At 42.5% G+C, this 20,799-nt stretch overlaps 1 protein-coding gene across 1 annotated transcript in view; it reads right to left on the bottom strand.

Annotated features, from left to right (window-relative positions):
• The window catches only part of Nsf (N-ethylmaleimide sensitive factor, vesicle fusing ATPase), a 134,694-nt gene that overhangs the window by 52,606 nt on the left and 61,289 nt on the right, over positions 1–20,799 (bottom strand). Inside the window, exon 9 of the mRNA XM_041635920.1 lies at positions 5,873–6,072. Coding sequence (XP_041491854.1) covers positions 5,873–6,072 — 200 coding nt within the window. The remainder of the gene's footprint in view (positions 1–5,872; positions 6,073–20,799) is intronic.

Raw genomic sequence — 20,799 nt, 5'->3', positions numbered from 1 at the left:
GACATTTTTGCCTTAGTTTTTGTTGTTGTTGGTTTATTTTGACTTGTTTTTGTATTGTTTTTGTTTTGAGAGAAAGAACTTAAAGTTGGGTGGGTAGGATCTGGGTGAGTTGGGGGAGGGCAAAGAATGTGATCAAAATATTTTTCTCCCCTAGTTTCAGTGTTTTATTCTTAGAGTAAGATGAGGGCATGATAAATAAATAATATCCAGACATAGATGCATGTATGCATTCACTTCCTTGTGCCTAAAAACTGATTAACATAATTGTTACTGGTTAGAAATAGATTTATTGTGATAATTACCCATTGTAAATTGAAAATGAAAATTTTACAATGGTTTCAGCTTTATGAATGCCAGCCACATCTCTTACATTATTTTATCATAAGGAAGAAACTGGAGAAAATGCTTTTAAAGAGTTTATAGTACCCACCCACCCACACACACACACACACAGCATGGGGTCCATTTTGTATTGATAATTCTCTGGAGCAGGCCTGCTCTGGAGTGTGCTAATGCACCCAGTGGCACTCCTTTGGAGAACTGATTTGCTCTTTCCCAGCAGGCACCAACTGCGAAGACCTTTCTAGCATGGTGAACTTGAGCATGGTCTGTCATGTGTGCATCAGCCCTAGTATGCCTGGAAGATGGCTCCCGAGGAGTCACCCACCACCTCTGGCTCCTACAATCTTTCTGCACCTATTCCCTATTGACCCTTGACCCTGGAGGAGAGAGATTTGATAGACATTCCATTTAGGGCCGAGTACGCCAAAATCTCTCATTCTCTCTAATTGCAAACTACACAATTAGAAAAAATCTGGGGAAAAGATAGGTAAACATGAGGAGATCATAAGCACCACAGTCAACTAGCCAAAACGTAATACTCTCAGTTGGCTTGCTTTTCCAGAACTACATTGTGATTAGTAGTAGCTCTCTAAAATTTCATCATGACTGGTTTCATAGTTCAACCACCACACTCTATATTAATTCCTTTCTGTTAGATATTTAATTATTTCTAATTATATATGTTGCTGCAATTAACATTTTCATACATAAATTCTTGACAAAATACATAATTACTTCCTATATTCAACTGTTAGGTTAAAAGGTATACTGACTATTTTAAAGACCTTAAAATAGAGTGTCAAATTCTTTTCTAAAATAATTTGTGCTGCTGTTTTGTGGTTCTGGGGATAAATTTAGGGTTACATCCTCAGGCTCCTCCCCTCCTCCTTAAATCAGTTTAGCATTCCACAATGCAGGACTGCCTATTTCGGTATGTTCTCACAAGTAAGAAATACCAAAAACATTAAAAACTAATTACCAACATGACAAATCAGTAGTAGCATCTTTTTCTGTGTGTTTGATTGGTTTCAATGGGACTAGAAACTGACTTTTCTGCTTCTAAGTCACATATTTCTAATTACTGAAGATGTTGGCACATTTTAAAAATATTTTTGAGGCCGGGCGATGGTGGCGCACACCTTTAATCCCAGCACTCGGGAGGCAGAGGCAGGTGGACCTCTGTGAGTTCGAGACCAGCCTGGTCTACAGAGCTAGTTCCAGGACAAGCTCCAAAGCCACAGAGAAACCCTGTCTCGAAAAATCAAAAAAAAAAAATATATATATATATATATATTTTTGAGCTAGAAAGATGTCTCAGCAGTTAAAGGCTAGGCTCACAACCAAAAATAGAAATTATATATATTTTTACCACTGCTAATTTTCTATTATTTGGTTTGTCTTTTATTCCTGATTTGTAAAAATGATTTTTAATTAAGTCTATTAACATATTTTGTAAATATTTTATTTCACTTTGCCCTCTGTTGTCATAATGTTATTCACAGCATACTTTTTGCTAAGTAGAAGGTGAGTGTTCTCGTTATTTTTAGTATCTAAACAGTGTCTTAGTTAGGTTCTTATTACTGTGAGGAGACACCACGACCACAGGCAAATTCTTATTAAAACAACAACAACAACATTTAATTGGGTGGTTTGCTTACAGTTTCAGAGTTTCAGTCCATTATCATGGTGGTAGGGAGCATGGTGGCATGTAGGCAGGCGTGGTGCTGGAGGAATAGCTGAGAGTCCTACATCTTGCAGACAACAGGAAGTCGACTGACACACTGGGCAGTATCCTGAGCATAAGAAACCTCAAAGCCCGCCTCCACAGTGACACACCTCCAACAAGACCACACTTACTCCAACAAAGCCACACCTCCTAATAGTGCCACTCACTATGAGATTATGGGAGCCAAATACATTCAGACTACCACAGTCAATATGAGTTTTTATTTTTATTGTTTTCTGTTACTTTTTAAAAATTCATTCCATTACATAAACTGATGGTAACCTACATTTTCTTCTCTTTAAATTTTTACAATACACAGTAATTTTTGTCTAATGGGGTTTCTGTGTGGTGTGTGTGTGTATATGTGTACACGCGTGTGTGTATACGTATGTGTATGTTATTGCAGAGGACTTAGGTTTGATTCTTAGTACACACGTGGCATCTCACAAACAACTGTTAACTCCAGTTCTATGGGATCCAGTGCCTTGTTCTGGTTCTGAGAGCACCAGACATATATGGTACACACACATACAGGTACAGACTTACAAATATACATCAAATAAAATAAATAAATCTTTTTAAAAACTATTTTGAGCCATGCTTACTTCTAAACAAACATTAGAATCATCCCAATGGAAGGGAAGACCTTCAGCAATTATAATCAAAAAGCAAAAGGCAAAATTAAATGAAGAACGGGGCTGGGGAGATGACTCGGTGGGCAGAGTGCTCACTGCACGAGAACGAGGACCTCAGTTCAGACCCCAGCCCCTGTGTAGAAGCTGGCCAGTGATGTGCATCTGAAACCCCAGACAAGATGGGCAGACAGGAAGACCCTGGGGCCTGTCAGCCAGCTAGCCTAGCCAAAGGCAGCTGCAGGCTCAGTGAAGAACCTGTTTTAGAAATTAGCCAGGTATGGTAGTGATGATGCACGCCTTTAATCCCTGCACTCAGGAGACAGAGGCAGGTGGATCTCTGAGTTTGAGGTCAGTGTGGTTTACAGAGTGAGTTCCAGGACAGCTAGGGCTACACAGAGAAACCCTGTCTCAGAAGCCAAAACTAAAACCAAAATTATTCTCCTTCCACAAACATTTTTAAAACTAAATTAAGCTTAAAACATTTCATTTCTCAGTTCGTATATACTGAATAGATGTCTAGACAAATGATACTTTGCTTCTTAAAAAAAAAAAAAACCATGCCAAAAACTTGACATTGTTCCACCCACAGAAAAACTGGATCTTCCAGCATGGCTTTGCCAGAGTACACTTCTTCACAGAAGTGTAATTAACTCGGTGCAAAACCAGGACACGGTTGTTTGTGACTGAAAAACTGTAGGACTTTACATTTTTAAAAGACCTTCATAGCCTGGATGGGCATAGGAGACAGAGGCTGGTGAATCTCTAAGTTTGAGGCCAGCCTGGTCTACATGGTGAGTTCCAGGCCAGCCAGGACTACACAGTGAGACGCTGTCTGAAATATAAAAGGATATTTATGTTCAGGGTTGTCTGCCTAATGTCAAGGAACAGAAAGGAGTTACACTGTCTGCATGTCCCGGTCTACATGCCCTGAGCTTTGTGGCATCATAACTTCTGTCACCGTCTAACCCTGATGTCGCCTAGTCAAGAAGGATGCTGAAGACTACAAGATGCTGTCTGACAAACCAATCACAGGAGCAATTTGTCCTAAACACAAGTCAGTACAATCCTGACCTTTCCAGTGCCTTACTAACCCTGTGACCTACCACCCGTTCCCCTCCCCCACCTAGTCAGTTCAATAGCATCAAGTTTTACAGAGTATTAGTTTAAGGCAAGCTCTTATTATAGTAAGTTAGGACTCAGGTTCACAGATCCACATAGCCGAATCATCAATTAACAGTGTACCAAGGGACTGAACTTTCCATAATGCAGCCCTCTTCAACTTATCGGCTTCTGACTCTACTTTTACCAGTTGCCCATAGAAACAGGGCCAGTGCTATTGAGCCCGTGGCAACAGACTTCTAAAGTGGCTGTTCTAAATTTATCGAGTTGACCTATATGGAAGTGCTCATCTCTGTCAGCCTGGACTGTCCAGAGTCACAGAGGGGAGGCGTTTGCAGCAGACATTTCCCTTCCATGGGGTCATTAGCTGGGTATACCAGAAGAGGCTGGGTGTGATCAGTATGTACCTAGAAATTCTTGGCCAGCGCAGCTTTATCATTAGCAGTGCCATATTTAAGCTGTGCGTTTAAAAACAGTATCCAAGGCATCTATGTCGCTACATGGAAACTCACAGTGAGATTTTATGAGCTGCTCCTCTAGACGTCATCTCAACTTGTCTCTGTTTAGTGTATAACTATCAGGGCCCATTTGGCTCAGTTTTACCTTTTTAGGTATTTTTTTTAGTAGTCAACACTAACTGTTTATAGGGATGGCTACCTCATGCTTTTTCTTTTTTCTAAATTTCCAAAGAACAAACAAACAAACAAACAACAAACATGTATTCTTAAAAATACATTAAACTTCACTTTATCTTTCAGTAACCACAAAAGTCCACTGGACCTTTTCTTAACTCTAAGATGCACTGTTGACTTCACCAGCTGAGATGACAGCATCAGCAATCATTCCCCCTGAGTTCACGAAGATTCTAACGAACAAGGCAAGAGTTTCACTGACATCGTAACCCCGTGGTTGGCCACACACAGCAAAGAAAACTCAACAGAGAGTGAACATCCTGGCCTCCTCAAAACAGGAAGCACAACATCATCCACGTGCTAAAGTGAACAAGAGACTCGTTCATTTATTTTTGCAGTGTGACTGAAGCTAGGCCTTACACAAGTGCTCCGCCACTGAATATACCCCCAGCTCAGTAACTCCCATTAAAATAAAATAAAATATTTTTCTCTCAGGCTCTTAAAATGTCATTCAGTGGCTTCTAGGTCCATTGTTTCTATTTAGATTGTCTGCTCACATTGAGAGGACAATCTGCTTTTCTGGGCCTACCAATTCAAAGTTACTTTTACCCAGAAACACACCCAGAATGTACAACCAAACCTCTGGGCAACTTGTGATGCAGTCAAAGCAACATATCAAACAACCGTCACAGTTACGAAGCTCAGGTCTGGTTTTTAAATAACTTTTTTTCCTAAGGCCCAAAGGCAGCTTTTGAGTTTTTAAACTTGAGTCAATTTCAATGCAACCCTTTGGCTCCGAATGCCCTCCGCATGCTTCCATGTCATTACAGGTGGGAGGAGTTGGAGATGCCACAATCTGACAGGTGCTGCTCCACAGCTGAGCTGACTCAGGGTGACGGAGGGATTTACTTCGTGTGGGACTTTACAAACGGAGAAACCCTAAAGTCTATTCACGGACTTAACTTTCCTCCTTTCCCAAAAGACAAAGGAGCTCAAGTGTGTGGAAGTGGCATGGTCCAAAAGCGTCACTTGAAAATATATCTGTTTCTAAACACGGGAGAAACGGCATTTCTCGTCACGTCAGCCCCACATAACCTCTAGGCCAGTGGTGCTCAACTACAAAATTACTTTTGTTGCTTCATCATAACTGTAATTTTGTTACAGCTGTGAACTGTAATATAAATATCCGATATGCCGGATATCTGATATGTGACCCCTGTGAAAAGGTCATTTGGCCCCAAAGGGGTCGCAACCCACAGGCTGAGAACCACTGCTCTAGGGCAATGCTGTATGGAACTATTGGTACCAACTAAAATTTTCCTGAAAGTTGTTTCAAAATACAGATGGCAGGTCTCTGGGTGTCACTTGTCATGCAAGCCATCCTAAGTGTCTAGTATGTTAGTCTTATGCTCACATACCCTCCTTTGCTCCTCTTCAGCGTCAGCAAAAAGTTTACGAATATTGGCCTCCGATTCTCCCACGTATTTGTTAAGGATTTCTGGCCCATTGACCACCTTGGGTTCTCTCGCATTCAGCATCTTGCCAATCTGTCGAGCCAAGAGAGTCTTACCGCAACCAGGGGGTCCGTACAGCAGGATGCCTTTGACGTGTTTACAACCTAGACATGAAAAAGAGACAGACTTAGCCAGCTCGCTGAAATCAAGGACATCTAACAGAGGGTCTGCCTTCTTCACGCACACACACCTGCACCTCAGGACGAGACGCCCATGTCACTTCTGTACATTAACAGTCGCATGCTGAGGACAGACATGAGTAATCGGTCAAGCCTCTTATATTTTCTTTGAACAGAAAATCCAAAAAGCAGCCCTAACCGCTGCAAGATTTGAAGGAAGAAGGGAAGCTGCCAGTTACTGATTTTTGGAAAACTCTTTAACTTCACTTAGAATGAACACTTTTACTCTGGAACTGTCTCTTTGACTTACTATCTAACTAGGAATTATTGCTTTTTCATTATCCTTTGTGAGCCGGAGGCAAGTCTGCCTTGCAGAAGTTCTAATGGAAAATATATCTATCACAAAACAGTGGGCTATGGGACCTACGTCCTCATCACAAGATAATGGGTCAACCAGCCAGAACAAACTTGGAGAAGCAAGGGTGTTGGGCGGGTTGGATGGGCAGAGTCCTGAGGTCTAGATGGATGGCACCATAAGTGACTAAGGCTAGACGGCTTCATCGAACAAATGGCCAGTAAATGTAGACGACTTTTTAGGGACACCCAGATAAAAATGAAGCTTCAAAAACAGTATTCGATTACTTGTCACTAATAAGCCAAACTCGCAAGACTGATGATCTAGACTCCTAAGTCTCTCTGGCTGATTCTCAGGGCTGTCTGCTCAGTTTCTTAAGGTGAAGATGACGTGCGATTCTCTTCACTCTCCTAGGAACACCAACCTTCACCGTGTCACTGTTCTGGTCCATGGTTTCTAATGAACAGTTTTTCTTTCTGCTACACTGAAATACACTCAGTGAGGTAATACATGATTGGACTTCAGTGCTGTTCTCATAACTACAGGTGAAAACACAGGTGTGTTCCTGTGAAAACGGCTTATCCTTTTCTGAAACGAGAGCCTTAAAAATTCTATCCTTCAGGGGAAATGTACAATGGCACCTACCATTGACAGGAAGTAAAATAAATCACATGATACAACTAACCACTAGAAGTTTTAGGCTCTGAGGAGGGAGAGCTTTGGGGTTGACAGTGACATCCATATGTAACATCTTCATGTCAAGAAAAGACACCATTAAAGATTCTCGAAAACCATGAAATTGTTACTCATGGTTAAGCTGGCAGGCAGCAAGGGAACTTACCAGAGATTCATGAAGGCTTAGTGCTACAACCTTTCTCATCAGAGTAAAGCTCCACCCCAAGAACCATGGCAGCAAAATGTCTTTGTCCTCTGGCCCAGCCCTCAAGCAAGAGGTTCATACTGCATTACGGGGTAAACCTGGCTCTTCTCCTAGAAGCTGGCGCCACCAATTACAGCCCACATTCAAGCCTCAAGGACAACTAGGCTTTGGAAAGTGACTCCTGATCGTCCTGTTTAAGCCAACTGAACATCTGACTGTCACGTGCACAGACCGTAGGCAGGTGGCAGGAGTGAAAGAAGCCCAGCGAGGGCTCAGTGGTTAAGAACACTTGCTGCTCCTCCAGAGGATCTGAGTTCAGTTCCCTGTGCCCTCAGAGCAGCTCACAACTGTCTGTAACTCCAGCTCCAGGGGACTATGCCATCTTCAGGCATGCACATGGTGTCTCCTACATACATGCAGGCAAAACCCTCACACACATACACATAAAAATAGACAAACATGAAGAGGAGGAAGACCAAAGTTTGCTGAGGGCCTACAGAGACCTAGAGTGCAGGCCTATTCTCATCTCGTCTTGACTTTCTCCAAGTTGGTCAACCTCCTCTTGAGGAGACCCCTTCCAGAACAGGCCACGCTTTCTGGGAAAGGCTCTCATGGCTTCTTATGCTGTCCCCAACCTGTGAGCCCTGAGTACAATATGGCCACAGAGCACAGCGAGAGCAAATTAGAGCACTGTGCTGCCTGATGCAGCCCCTCCCCCATGCTATCGGATTTCAGCGTGGCTCGCGCAGCTCACTCGCACCACTCACCATCCTTTACTTGTCTCTTATCTCTCTCCTAATTCTCCTTATGAATTATTGAAATATTCAGTTCTTCTCGAGAGCTACCCCATGCCACTAATTCTCAAAGATGACCTAGATTCCCATTTTGCTTATTTAAAAAAAGAGATTATCAATCGCGACCCCCCTTCAGCTCTCTGCTTTGCCTGCAGACCCGGGCCAGCAGACATGGCCATTCTTAACCTCAACCGTGGCTCTCAAAGGGTCTTCCTTTCTCTTCTCTGAGGTCAAATTATAGTCATTTGTTTATATACCTTCTCTCATGTTGTTTAAGGGAAAATACTGTTATATTGATCTTGAATCACAACTGACCCAGCAAAATGCATCGCCTGTAGCACACACTCAAAAAAGGGCCAAATAAGTAAATTCTTGATTCCTTTTCTTAGAAATTCAAAGAGTCTGAGGGAGAAAAGTACCATTTTAAATTATTTGAAGCCCTTAATTTATGGATCTCACTACTGAACTAATTTAAATCTGTAAAAGTAAAATGAATGAATGAATGAATGAAAGAATAAATAAATGAAACCTATTTGAAGTGACCAACAAACTGTACATAAATACTAGAATTTAAACTTTGCAATTACGTTTTGTATTTGGAAAATGCTTAGTTTAGTGTGGTTTGAACTAAACTAACTTGGATCTTATAAATAGTTCGCAAAATACTGCTGTGAAAGCCAAGAGGAGAGGCTGAAACGCACGCCTATGGAGCGCATTCTATGCTATCTTTGACAACAGCGCGACGTCAACAGTGCATCTTAGCGGCTTCAGGCAGTGCCAGTCCTGGGATCCTTTCTAGCATATCAAAGAAATACACACTGACAAGAAGATTTTCAAAATCCAGCTCCACAAAGGAATCAGTTATTTGAATAAGCAGTGGAAATGAGGCCTTGTTATTACTATTATTAAAGTCTGTCCTGACTTATTAAACAAGCACTGGTCTCTAATTCCCAGTGAGTCATACAAACTGATTCCATACAACAAAAGTCTATTAAGTTCCTGGTGAGAGGCACCGAGGGAAGTGTGAGGGATAGAGACATGCAAAAAGCAGTCCCTACCTGCATGGAATTCCTGGCTTAATAGGAAAGCCCACAGCCAATAAACCATAATGTATCAGTGAAATGTATGAACTAACTATGTTTGGCATCTACCCAAGAAAGACTGATTCCACCCAGGTGATAGGAGAAAATTAGGACTGGACACAGGGACAAAGGGATACTGAACCTGGCCTGGAAGGATGAGCAGGGGTCATGTTTGGGTGTGGACAGAAAATGATAAAGAGACTAAAGGGAGCCACAGGCACAGAGGTGTGGATATAGATGCCAGCAGTAATCTGCTATGGTCAGAGCCTTGGAGGTGCCTGGAGACTGCCAGGCTCTGAGGCCGACCTCCACACCATGCCAATGGGTTAAATTTTATGTATTTATTTATTTGGGGAGGGCACAAGCATGCCATGGTTGGAATATGGAGACCAGAGGAATACTAGAGGGAGTTGATTCTTTCCTCTTACCGTGTGGATCTGGAGATTGAACTCAAGTTATTGTGCTTGACAGCAATCACCCTTAGCCACTGAGCCTTCTTGCCAACTCAATCCATGAGTTTTGAATTTGCAGAGGATGGAAGAGTTGCTGAAGGCTAACTCAGCCTTTCTCTGCAGAGACCGAGTCACTAATTGGCTGGATTTTTGCTAGCTGAACTGTCATATCACTCCAAGGTCTCTGGGACTGGGGACCCGAAGGCCTCAGGAGGAAGCCCACTCCACTGCTGATGCCCAGCTTTCTCCTGAGCTTTTCCTGGCTCTAATTTTGGAGGCCCTCGGATCCCAGGCTGTAGAACCATCTGTTGCCACTTTTTACCCCCACTTAATGTTGTATAGGTCCCTCATGATCAGTACCCTGGACCAGTAAATTAAATATAAAAAGAAAAGGTAAGAAATAGAAGGAAAAATCTGGTGGAAATGAAATATTCTCTCATTCGTTCTCATTCCATTCCTCTCCCACCCACTGTGTGTGTGTGTGTGTGTGTGTGTGTGTGTGTGTGTGTGTGTGTGTGCTGCTCTTGTTTCTTTCTTTAGGACAGGTTCTCCTACAGCTCAAGGGGGGCTTGAACTCCCAATCCTCTTGCCCAGATCTCCCATGTTGGAGAATTACAGGCATACAACTTCATGTCAGCCTATTCTTCTTTTCTTTCCCATGAACAGTCTAATGGATCCCCTAGGAAAATGCTCGCATACATCTCCACACAACTGAGGTGATTCCTAAACTCTCTAAGGTCAGCCATGGAGACTAAATGAAAGGCTCTGAGGAACACGGCTCATTTAAAGCATTTGCCTAGCATGTGCAAAAATCTGGATTTGACCTGTGGCATTAGAAACATAAACAAAAGCAAGGTGGCGGTGGTGCACACCTTTCATCTCAGCACTTGAGAGGCAGAGGCAGACAGAGCTCTGTGAGTTCCAGGCCAGCCTGGTCTATACAGAGGTCAGTCAAGGAATCGGAAAGAGGAAGGAAGCCGAGGCCATGCCTCCTGGAGTCTGCTAACTGCAGGAATCAGGAGTGTGCCAAGCCATCAGAGCTAAGGGTTCTGGGCAACATAGAAAGGTTTTGGGGAAAAGCAAAACAAAGGAAACTGGAAGAAGTGGGGATGAGAGAAAGGAGCCTGAGCAGATGGATAGCCTTACAGAAGCGGGCCCAGCATGAGATTCGGGTCACGGAGGACTAGCCTCTATGCCATACATAACTGCTTAGGCAACTTAAAAAGAGTGTCAGGCAAGGTTCCATAAATACGAACTTCACTTAAGCTGACATAAGAATCTCAGGCTTTTTGTTCTAGCCACCCCTCTTTTCCTGACATGATCCAAGTCCCACAGATTGGCAACATGGGGTAAATAACAGCACTGCGTTCACTTCAAGTCAAGATATTTTATACTCGGTTCTGTTGACTAACTCTTCAGTCAAAGGTGTGAGACAAGCCAGGCTTAGTGACATACTCTCTTAGTCTCCAGCACTCTAGAAGCAGGGGCAAATGGAGGATCTCTATGAGTTCGAGGCCATCCTGGTCTACATAGTGTGTTCCAGGACAGCCAGGGCTATATGGAGAGGCCTTGTCTCAAAATAACAGGAAAAAAAATTTAAGATAAACTCTTATGCTTAGTTTCAACATTTTTTTTTTTAATCTCGATCAAGTTTGGGGTTTTAGCCGTTGTCTCCAAGTCATTTCCACGGTTTCTCTTATTCTCTAACTGATAGAAGAGCTTATGTTTATAACATTATTTACATTTATCTGACATGTGTCTAATTTCCGTGGTGAAGAGCAATCCAGAGCCTGCACTCTACCGCTCAGCTATCCCTCTAGGCTCGGATTCTAGCTGACTATAGGAGTAAATAAAGCACGGATGTCAGTTCTGTCACTTAGCAGATGACACATACCACAGCAGACGGGGAAATTCTCTCCTGGGAGCTTCTGCGTTTTCCATGAAATAAAAATTCTAAAGATTCTAGATTACCCATGAAGATAGAAGGTGGGAGGAAGGTAAAAAAGACCCCGTCATTTCAGCAAACAGGACAGTAAGTTGTCTGGGTGAGACACAGGAAAGAAACACTCAGGGACCACTTGAGATGTGGATCTTTAAGACTGGACACTAACTGAGGCTCCAGTAGAATCTAATTTACCGGTGTTGGGCTGGTGTGTGTGCGCGTGCATGTGTGTGTGAGTGCATGAGTGTATACTAGAAGTAAGGGGGAGAAAACAAAAGGAAGATGGCAGGAAGTTCGAATCTGAAGTCGTTACTGGTGATGCAGTCTTTGGTATAATCAAAGTGAGTGAGACAGAGCAAGAGCAAAGGTTAATGGACAAAACAATATAACAGGGATGGTAAAGTTGTCAATACAGATGACTCAAACACACAGTGAGACTACACTTAGGAACGAGTGATACAGACAGCTTTGCCGGGCTCCCCTGCTTGCTCAGCTCTAGGATGGCTACCTTCATGCTCACTTTGTTATCTGAACACCAGTGACAACCGTCCTGACTTTCACTGATTCAACATGTACTAGCAATTACAAAGACACAAATAACACAATATACCAAGCAAACAGAGTGTCTTAGGTTTCTATTGCTGAAAAGACACCGTGAACATAGCAACTCTTTTTTGTTATTGTTTTGTTTACTTGTTTTTACAGGACAGGGTTTCTCTTGTGTAGCACTAGCTGTTCTGGAACTCGCTCTGTAGACCAGGCTGGCCTCAAACTCACAGAGATCCGCCTGTCTCTGGGTCCCCAGTGCTGGGATTAAAGGCGTGTGCCATCACTGCCTGGCTGTTTCCCTTTTTTGTTTTTTCATGGTAACTCTTACAAAGGAAAATGTTTCATTGGAACTGGCTTACAGTTCAGAGGTTTAGTACATTATTATCATGGTGGGAAGCATGCAGACAGACATGGTGCTGGAGAAGGAGCCTAGAGTTCTACATCTGGATCCATATACATCTGGATCCATAGGCAGCAGGAAGAGATACTGGACCTCCCTTGAGCATTTGAAACTTCAAAGCCCACACCCAGTGACATACTTCCTCCAACAAAGCCACACCTCCCAATACGCCACTCCTTGTGGGCCTTTGGGGCCATTTTTATTCAAACCACCACACAGCAAATGATCATAGGCTGCATTAAAATGGTTTAGGTGATGAGACACTGGGAGACTGTCTAGGAGGAAGATGGCTGGCAACTGATTGGCAGCTCAGTCAAGATCCTTTAAAAGAAAGCATTTCCAGACATTTCCTACAATCTGAAGCACAAAGCTACATCTTAAGTATGCTTCTCAGTAGAAATCTGTCAAGAAGACTGAGGGTATGATTTGTGTTAAGGTGCAAGAAAGGTTGAAGGTTGTTTGGACTAACTAGGAAACATATCAAGTGGAGATGAACATTAAAAATTACTATGCATTGAGTTTTCTAACCAGTTCTAGTTTGGACTTCCCAAACTAGAAAACGAAGCCAAATATGCTTTAAAACAGGTAAGGACCAGTTGTGGTGGTGCATACTTGTCATCTCAGTGCTCAGAAGGTGGAGGCAGAAGGATGGAGAGTTCCGGAGCAGGTTGCTGAGATAGCTCAGGGAATGAAGATGTTTGCCAGCAAGCTGACGACTTGAGCAGGACCCCTGGAACCCACGCAGTAGAGGGAGAGAACCAACTCTTTTGAAAGTTGTTCTGACCTACACATGTGAACTATGGTATGTGCACATGCATGCACACATCCACACACACAATAAATAAATATAATAACTATTCTAAAAAACACACCAACAAAATGACTCCCCATAAACAAGAAAAGCAACCCTTCCAAACTGGAGAGAAATGTTGTAATTACGTTGATTAGGGTTTTTTGTTTTTCACTTTGTTAGATGAAGATCTTTTCTTTAAAAAAAAAAATAAGATGTATGCCTTTAATCCCAGGACTCAGGAAGCAGAGGAGGTGGATCTTTATGGTTTCAAGACTAGCTTGATCTATAACATGAGTTCTAGGACAGCCGAGATGACACAGTGAGACATTGCCTCAAAAACAAGCAAGCAAACAAATAAGAGACATGACCACTGTTTCGTATAAGAAAACATATTTAGTACCAAAAGGAATGACAGAAGTAATCTCAGAATAAAGGCAGTGTTTTGTGTTAAACTCAGTTCTAGAAAAGGGAGAAATTATGTAATTATATTATAATCTCAAAAGTAAAGGAAAAAAGGGGGGAAAGAGGTTCTGTAACTGAGAAAGACACCTAATGCCTCCACACACGTTTGGACATGTGCGTCACACAAACAGACACACACAAATGCACGCACATACAGTAGAGACGCTGGGATCTGCTGTCTACATTAAATAAGTACCTGAAAGCCACTGTGATAATCAAGCCTAACACATGGGAAGCAACTGCTGATACATAGTGACATGTCTAGATATTTGCTGCTAAATAATATTAGCTCATTTTTATCATCTGGCTATGGATGAAAAAATGAAAGAGAACCAGACCTTCAACTGCTACTTAAGAATTAGAACACAGGCTGGAAAGATGGCTCAGAGGTTATGAATATCAGCTGTTCTTCCAGAGGTCCTGAGTTCAATTCCCAGCAACCACATGGTGACTCACAACCATCTGTAATGAGATCTGGTGGCCTCCTCTAGTGTGCTGACAGGAGCAGAGAAAAATGCATAGTTCAATAAAATCAACAAAAAATTTTTTAAAAAACATGCAGACAGAACACTGTATACATAATAAATAAATTAAAAAAGAATTAGATCACATTAGTTGCAACCATAAAGCTTAAAATAACTGACTATTTTGCTTACGGCTCATGACTTCTGAGCATGACAAGGTGGCCATCTTGCACCTTAAAACTTTCCCTAGCACAACTACTGTCATGGAGTGCTGAGAGTTATAGTGTTTGCTGCATTGATGAGACTCAAGCTCCCAATGAACACGGCAGACATACACTACACCATAACATTTCTACAAAGATGTTCCTAGCAGTTCAGTGAAGTCAGGATTTCCCACAGTGTTAGTTGTTCTTCTAGCTGGACTATCGGAATCAATTCCCTTGCTTCTCTGGACCTCAAGCAGGCCCAGCCCACCAATTTCTCAAATTCCTAAGTTCACATAGCATCAGCATGTAGCCCCTTCATAAAGGCCACGCCACTGCAATGATCAGTTCCACTGGTGTATAGCCCTCTAGCTTTTCTCCCAGTATCTTCGATAGGCTTTTTTCCCCCAAAGTTCTCTTCATCTCCCCAACTGCAACCCCTCTTAAAGTCTTTACCAGTATTAGAAACGTAATGTTGGCTTTTAAGGGGCCTAGTCTTTGCTCTGCATGAGCTCACCTGACAGGACCTGATTCTACTGGGAACCACACAAACCATTTCTCAGTGTTTGCCCAAAAGTGTATCATTGCAATCTAGACTAGCACAGTGCATCTTTCCCATTAGAGTGAGGGAGACCAGTAACACATTGTTTTCCCCTTCTAAATACTAGTCTCTTAGCTAAGTCAACAACAGACAAAATCAGGGTGCACACTTAGACCCAGATGTTAGCATGCCTGTAAAAATTCTGAGGGAGCAAACTTCAAGAAATGCTAAGGTGCATATAACAGACAGCATGAAAGGATTTCTGGCCTAAGAGTCTACACAGAACAGGGCTTCACCACAATGACAGGCATTTCTAGTCCCACTGATGAAGATAATGCACAAAAATATTTATAGGACACCTAATAAGTTCATTATCATTTCCTAAAATAGCATAATAAAAAGGACATAGCCTTAGTTCTGTAACTCAAGGAAAAAACAGTAGGGTTTGCTGTTTATAATCTTCAAAAATATGTCCAAAATGAGACCTGTCAATGTGAGTTAAATAACCATTTTTTTCCAAGATGTCACCAGAGGCCAACTGCATCAAGGAAAAACTGTCAGAAAAATCACAGGTATTTAAAGGGGGAAACTCACTGTCAGGATGTCAATAAATTAGAAATGATCTCTATCAAATTAGCATTGGGGTAGGAGTGCCTAATTCATTTCAGGGGTGGGGGCAGGATATGAATGATTAGTGATATTTAGAGGGGAATCCCAAGTGGCTTCCAGCTCAAACACAGACAACGGCGCTTGCCAAGGAGGAGTCTGTCGAGACCGGTGCAAGTCAGGGCATCGTCACAAGTCTCGCAAGCTTCTCTAAGCAGGTGTGCAAACCAGGTCTGAATGTTTAACACTAAAAAGTGCACGGACTTGTACACAGTACAGTGCCAGCTATTATTAATATTTGATCTCTCTCTGTTTTTATAATTTCAGCTTCTGTGTCTTTAAAAAGTATGGATTGGAACTAACAAATACAGTTCTGTTTGACTTCCTCTTTCCAGAGTACAGGGTGATTATGTTAATAGAAGTTTTACTTATTTATATTATTTATTTATTTTGATACAGGATCTATCTATGTAGACCTGGAAATCATTATGTAGACCATGCTGGCCTGGAACTCAGAGATCCACCTGTCTCTGTGTCCCAAGTGTTGGGAGTAAAGGCATGCGTCACCACGGCCCACCAAGATTGACTTTTGTGTGTGTTGTTATGCACACATGAGTGCAGGACTGGGGAGTGAGAAGGAGACATTAGCTCCTGGAAGCTGGAGTTACAGGCCACTGTGCACTGCAGAACAAGTGCTGGAAACCACACTCGGGTACATGCTCTAAACACTGACCATCTTTCCGGTGCCAGCTTTTGTTGTTTTAGCCGCGCAGGAAGGACTTGTAGCACGACTTTCGTCAACTTCGGTTTTAAGAGTGCTGATCAGCACGGAAGGTAGGCCACCCTCTGCACCCCTTCATCTGTGGACTCTCCAAATCCTTCAGGAGATATTTTAGACGAAGACCACTCAAGGACCGACCCCGTTCTCTCCACAGCAGTTGTCTAGGAGGGTGTGCTGCTGCAAGCGTGCACTGAGCTCTCCTATGAGCAGATGAGAAAGACCCATGCATGCCCTGGGCACCAAGCAGCTGTGCTAGCTGTCTACCATCTGACTGGTCTATATCCAAATTAGTCAACTGAAATTCAGTATAGATCTTCTCATCAGATAGCCTAGAATGAGAGATGGGATGTGTGGAGCAACCCTTCCCAACTAATCTTTGCTGACACCCCCACCCTCTACACTCCCTCCTAGGGTGTTGCCTGGTATTTCACGAATTCTTGATGACAAAGATCATGCTCTTCTGCAGCAGGTCCTGCCTTGCTGCCACCTGGCACTGGATGCTTTCGGGTTTCAGCAGTCTGTAGTTGGCCCTTCTCTTTCCTCCGTTCCTCGGCCTTCGCACTCTTGCTGTTCTGCAGGACATCCACTCCAGCCAAAACACACCGTCTGCTCGAGCAGTCAACTCACGGCTTCTTTTCCTTCCCCTGGAACCTCTAACTCACTCTCAGAAATCAGAAATCACAGCCTTAAGCCAGACATGTGTTACATGTCTATAACCCCAGCACTCAGGAGACTAAAGACTGTTATGATTTTTAAGGCTAACCTGGGCTAAACAAGTAAGTTTAAGACCAGCCTGGGCTACCAAAGAAATCACTTCTTAATTCACACCATGTGACTTTGGTCACATCTTTGGACTCTGTTATTCAATGCTTACTATAGCAATTGTCAAAACTTAATGTGTAGCATGGTCCCGCAGTGTTTATTGAAATGCATATTTCTAGGCATTGCTCTAAGAAATGGAAATTCATGAAGTCTGAAGGAGAACTGAGGTAGGTGAACATGCAACATGTGCCCCTACACGTCTCTAAAAGCAAGCCAAGGACATGCCAAATGTCATTACAACTGATAATGTACTCAGCTGCCTGAGCATCCTGGAGCTTTTACTTCACTCCATGTGTACGTTCTTGGCCTCCACTGAATCACAATCTGATAAGAATACATTCCTTATCCTTTGACAACTGTAGCTGCAGAAGACAGCAAGTCCAGAGAGGTGAAATCGTCAGGAGCAGACAGAAGTCTCCTCTGCACTGTGCTGCTGCGGGAGCAATAAGGATTTGTGAGAGATGACTCGTGGTTTAACTCATTGGTAAATTCAATGGGAGCGAAGACAAGATGAGGATGTCTGAAATGCAAATACAGTTTCAGCCTACACTGAAGGACTGATGTCTACCAGAGGGAGGGCAGGGTCTGGTCTAAGGGATCCATACTCACAGTACTTCACTGTAACTATAAACAGACATTGAAGTTCAGAGGAGGGGATAGGATGGTAGAGGGCGAAAACAGGCCTCCAACAGAAGACTGTAGGAACCAACCTGACTGAAAAAGGCGCCTTAGAGAAGCTACGGGTCTGAGGAGAGCTGAGGTTGGCACAATTGCTTTCTTTACTGACTTGAAGAACTTTCATAAGGAAGAAGTAGGCTTGTTCTCCTTCTGTGTACTGGTCACAGAGACACCTTACTTAACTGGTACAATGTGAAGAACACACAGAGCTGATGGTCTCTGGTGGGGCCAGCTGGTCCTGCAGGGATCTGAAGAAAGTACTCCAGAACGGTGTCTCAGTTCCTTAGGACCAAACACCTGACACAAGCAACCAATGGAGGAAGAGCTGTCTGGGCTCACAGTGGGTGTCTGGATCAGTTACTCTCTGCCTTGTTTTTTGTTTGTTTGTTTTGCTTTGCTTTTTGGTTTTGGAAGACAGGGTTTATCTGTGTAACAGCCCTAGCTGTCTTGGAACTAGCTCTGTAGACCAGGCTGGCCTTGAACTCACAGAGACCCACATGCTTCTGCCTCCTGAGTGCTGGGATTAAAGGCGTGTGCCACCACCGCCTGACCATCTAACTTCTTTTTTTTAAGATTTATTTATGAGTGTTGTCTACACGTGTGTATGTGCACCACTTGTGTGCCTGGTGCCTGAAGAGGCCAGAAGAGGGTGTCAGACTCCCCTGGAGCTGGAGTTACAGATGGTTGTAAACTACCATATTGGTGCTAGGAACTGAAGTCAGGTATTCTGCAGGACCAGTAAGCTGTATAACCACTGGGCCATCACCCCTCTAGCTCACTACCTTATTTTTGAGACACGGTCTCTTGATGAACCTGGAACTCACTGATTCCATGGTTATACTGACTGGATGGTATGCCCCAGGGATCTGCTTGTCTCTGCCCCCTAACCCAGCATGGAGTTACAGAGGCCAAACTAGCTTTTGCACAAGTGCTGGGGATCTGAACTGAAGTTCTCATGCTTGTATGGCCAACACTTGCCCAACTAAACCATCTCCTTGGCCCCCACTTTAAGCATTTTCTAAGTCAGTTCAAATGGAACTGTTAGGTTTTTTGCATACTGTTTGGTCACTGGGTGGTACAGGAGGTGGAGAGAATGGAAAAGAAAAGGTTCCATGTGTTTTTCACTAGATAAATTCAGACTATCAGTGAGGGCACTAAGTGGTGGTATCTCAGTAAAGCACAAACAGGTCCTCAACGCTGAGACATGGTAGTAGCATGATTGGCTCACGGCTGTCCTTTTGTTAAGTCAAGAAGGCTTATCTCTGGTAGTGACCATTACTAAGCTACCCCAGTTCTGCACTTTCACACTGAGTAGAAGAAGAAGGGAGAGGGAAGGCAGGGAAACTCTCTGCTAGAGTCTTCACACCTACGGACACTTTCAAGTAATAACCTACTTCTATAGACATAATTTGTTTTGGTAACGTGCCTGTGTTTATCAGTCTTTATTTCACAACCCCAAGCTTTAAGGTGTTTACAGATAATAATGTGTGATAAAAGTGGAACTAGTGAATTAAACAATTAGCAAATCTTTTTGTGAAAATTAAGAGAAAAGAAACATCCGGGATGTGGCACCTGCTAAACCACCTCTGAGCAGTGTTATCAATGCTCACTAGGTTGTTAGAAAGTAGAGATGCATTCATATCTACACTGTGATTAGAACCACTGACACATGGTGCCCTTCTGTTGGCTTAGAATAGGAATACAATATTAAACAACTAAATGAAAACACTGCTTATGAAAATATTATGACATAAAATATTATGCAAATCTGATACCTAAGCGTCTAAAAAATTTCCACTCCAATGCTCTGCACCTTGTTTTAAGTTAGGCATTACATGAACAGAGTATGTAGCTCTTGATCTGCCAGTGTGTATCTCCAGAGGCCTAATGGTATTTTGATTTTAAGATTTTTGTTTTGGGGGGCTGGAGAGATGGCTCAGAGGCTAAAAGCATTCCCTGCTCTTCCAAAGGTCCTGAGTTCAATTCCCAGCAACCACATGGTGGCTCACAACCATCTATAATGGGGTCTGGTGCCCTCTGCTGGCCTGCAGGCATACACACAGACAGAATATTGTAAACATAATAAATAAATAAATATTTAAAAAAAATTTTTTTTTAAAAAAAAGATTTTTGTTTTGTTTTCATGAAAGGTAATTAAATATACCTTCAATTTCATTGGTATTATATGCTTGGTTATAAAAATGCTCAAGGCTTTAGGACTTGAATATTGGTAAATATTCATGATAAATGGAAAATGAGATACATATTACATGAGCTCAGTCATGTAAAAATGTAGTATATTGTGATATATATACAAATATATATAAATAAAAGGAATATCAAAATTGCTAGTAGTTACGCAGTTTTCTAGTGCTTTGCTTCTTATGATTTTTCAGTATTCTATGAACATACTGGCCCTCAAAGTTGAAAAATACAAACATTATTTTTAAATAAGTAAATAAATAGTAAATGTATATAGGATCCAAGAAGCTAGAGATTAAAGTTACTACAAAACAGGAAGGACTATGTGAAATGTTTTAATATAGTCTTCCTTTATTTTACTTAAAAAGATAATTGATATGCAGACACATCAAAGTTGTACCTGTTAAGGGATTCTGTGTAGTGTTTGGAGTGTGTATCTGTTGTTGTAGTGTTTGAATCAGGCTGAACCACCAGTGCGTGTTCTCATGCAGTCACAGAGTTCCAGGACAGAGCCCTGCTCGTCCGCTCTGTAGGAAAGAGCATGGAGCCTAAATGATTTCCTCATGGAGACGTCTAGGAAGAGGCAGATTTGGAGCTTGAACACCAATTTACCTGTCAGAGTTGAACCCCCAAGGGAGGCTCTGCTACTGCTGGAGCTGGGCCTCAGACTCAGTGTGCTTGAGGCACAACCTGAAAATCTATCTGG

The sequence above is a fragment of the Microtus oregoni genome, unplaced genomic scaffold (genome assembly GCF_018167655.1).
Source record: "Microtus oregoni isolate MIOR12 unplaced genomic scaffold, Mior012 000048F_ref0000485, whole genome shotgun sequence".
Classification (NCBI taxonomy): domain Eukaryota; kingdom Metazoa; phylum Chordata; class Mammalia; order Rodentia; family Cricetidae; genus Microtus; species Microtus oregoni.
The sequence above is the reverse complement of the archived record's forward strand: the minus strand, read 5'-3'. Positions and strand labels throughout refer to the sequence as shown.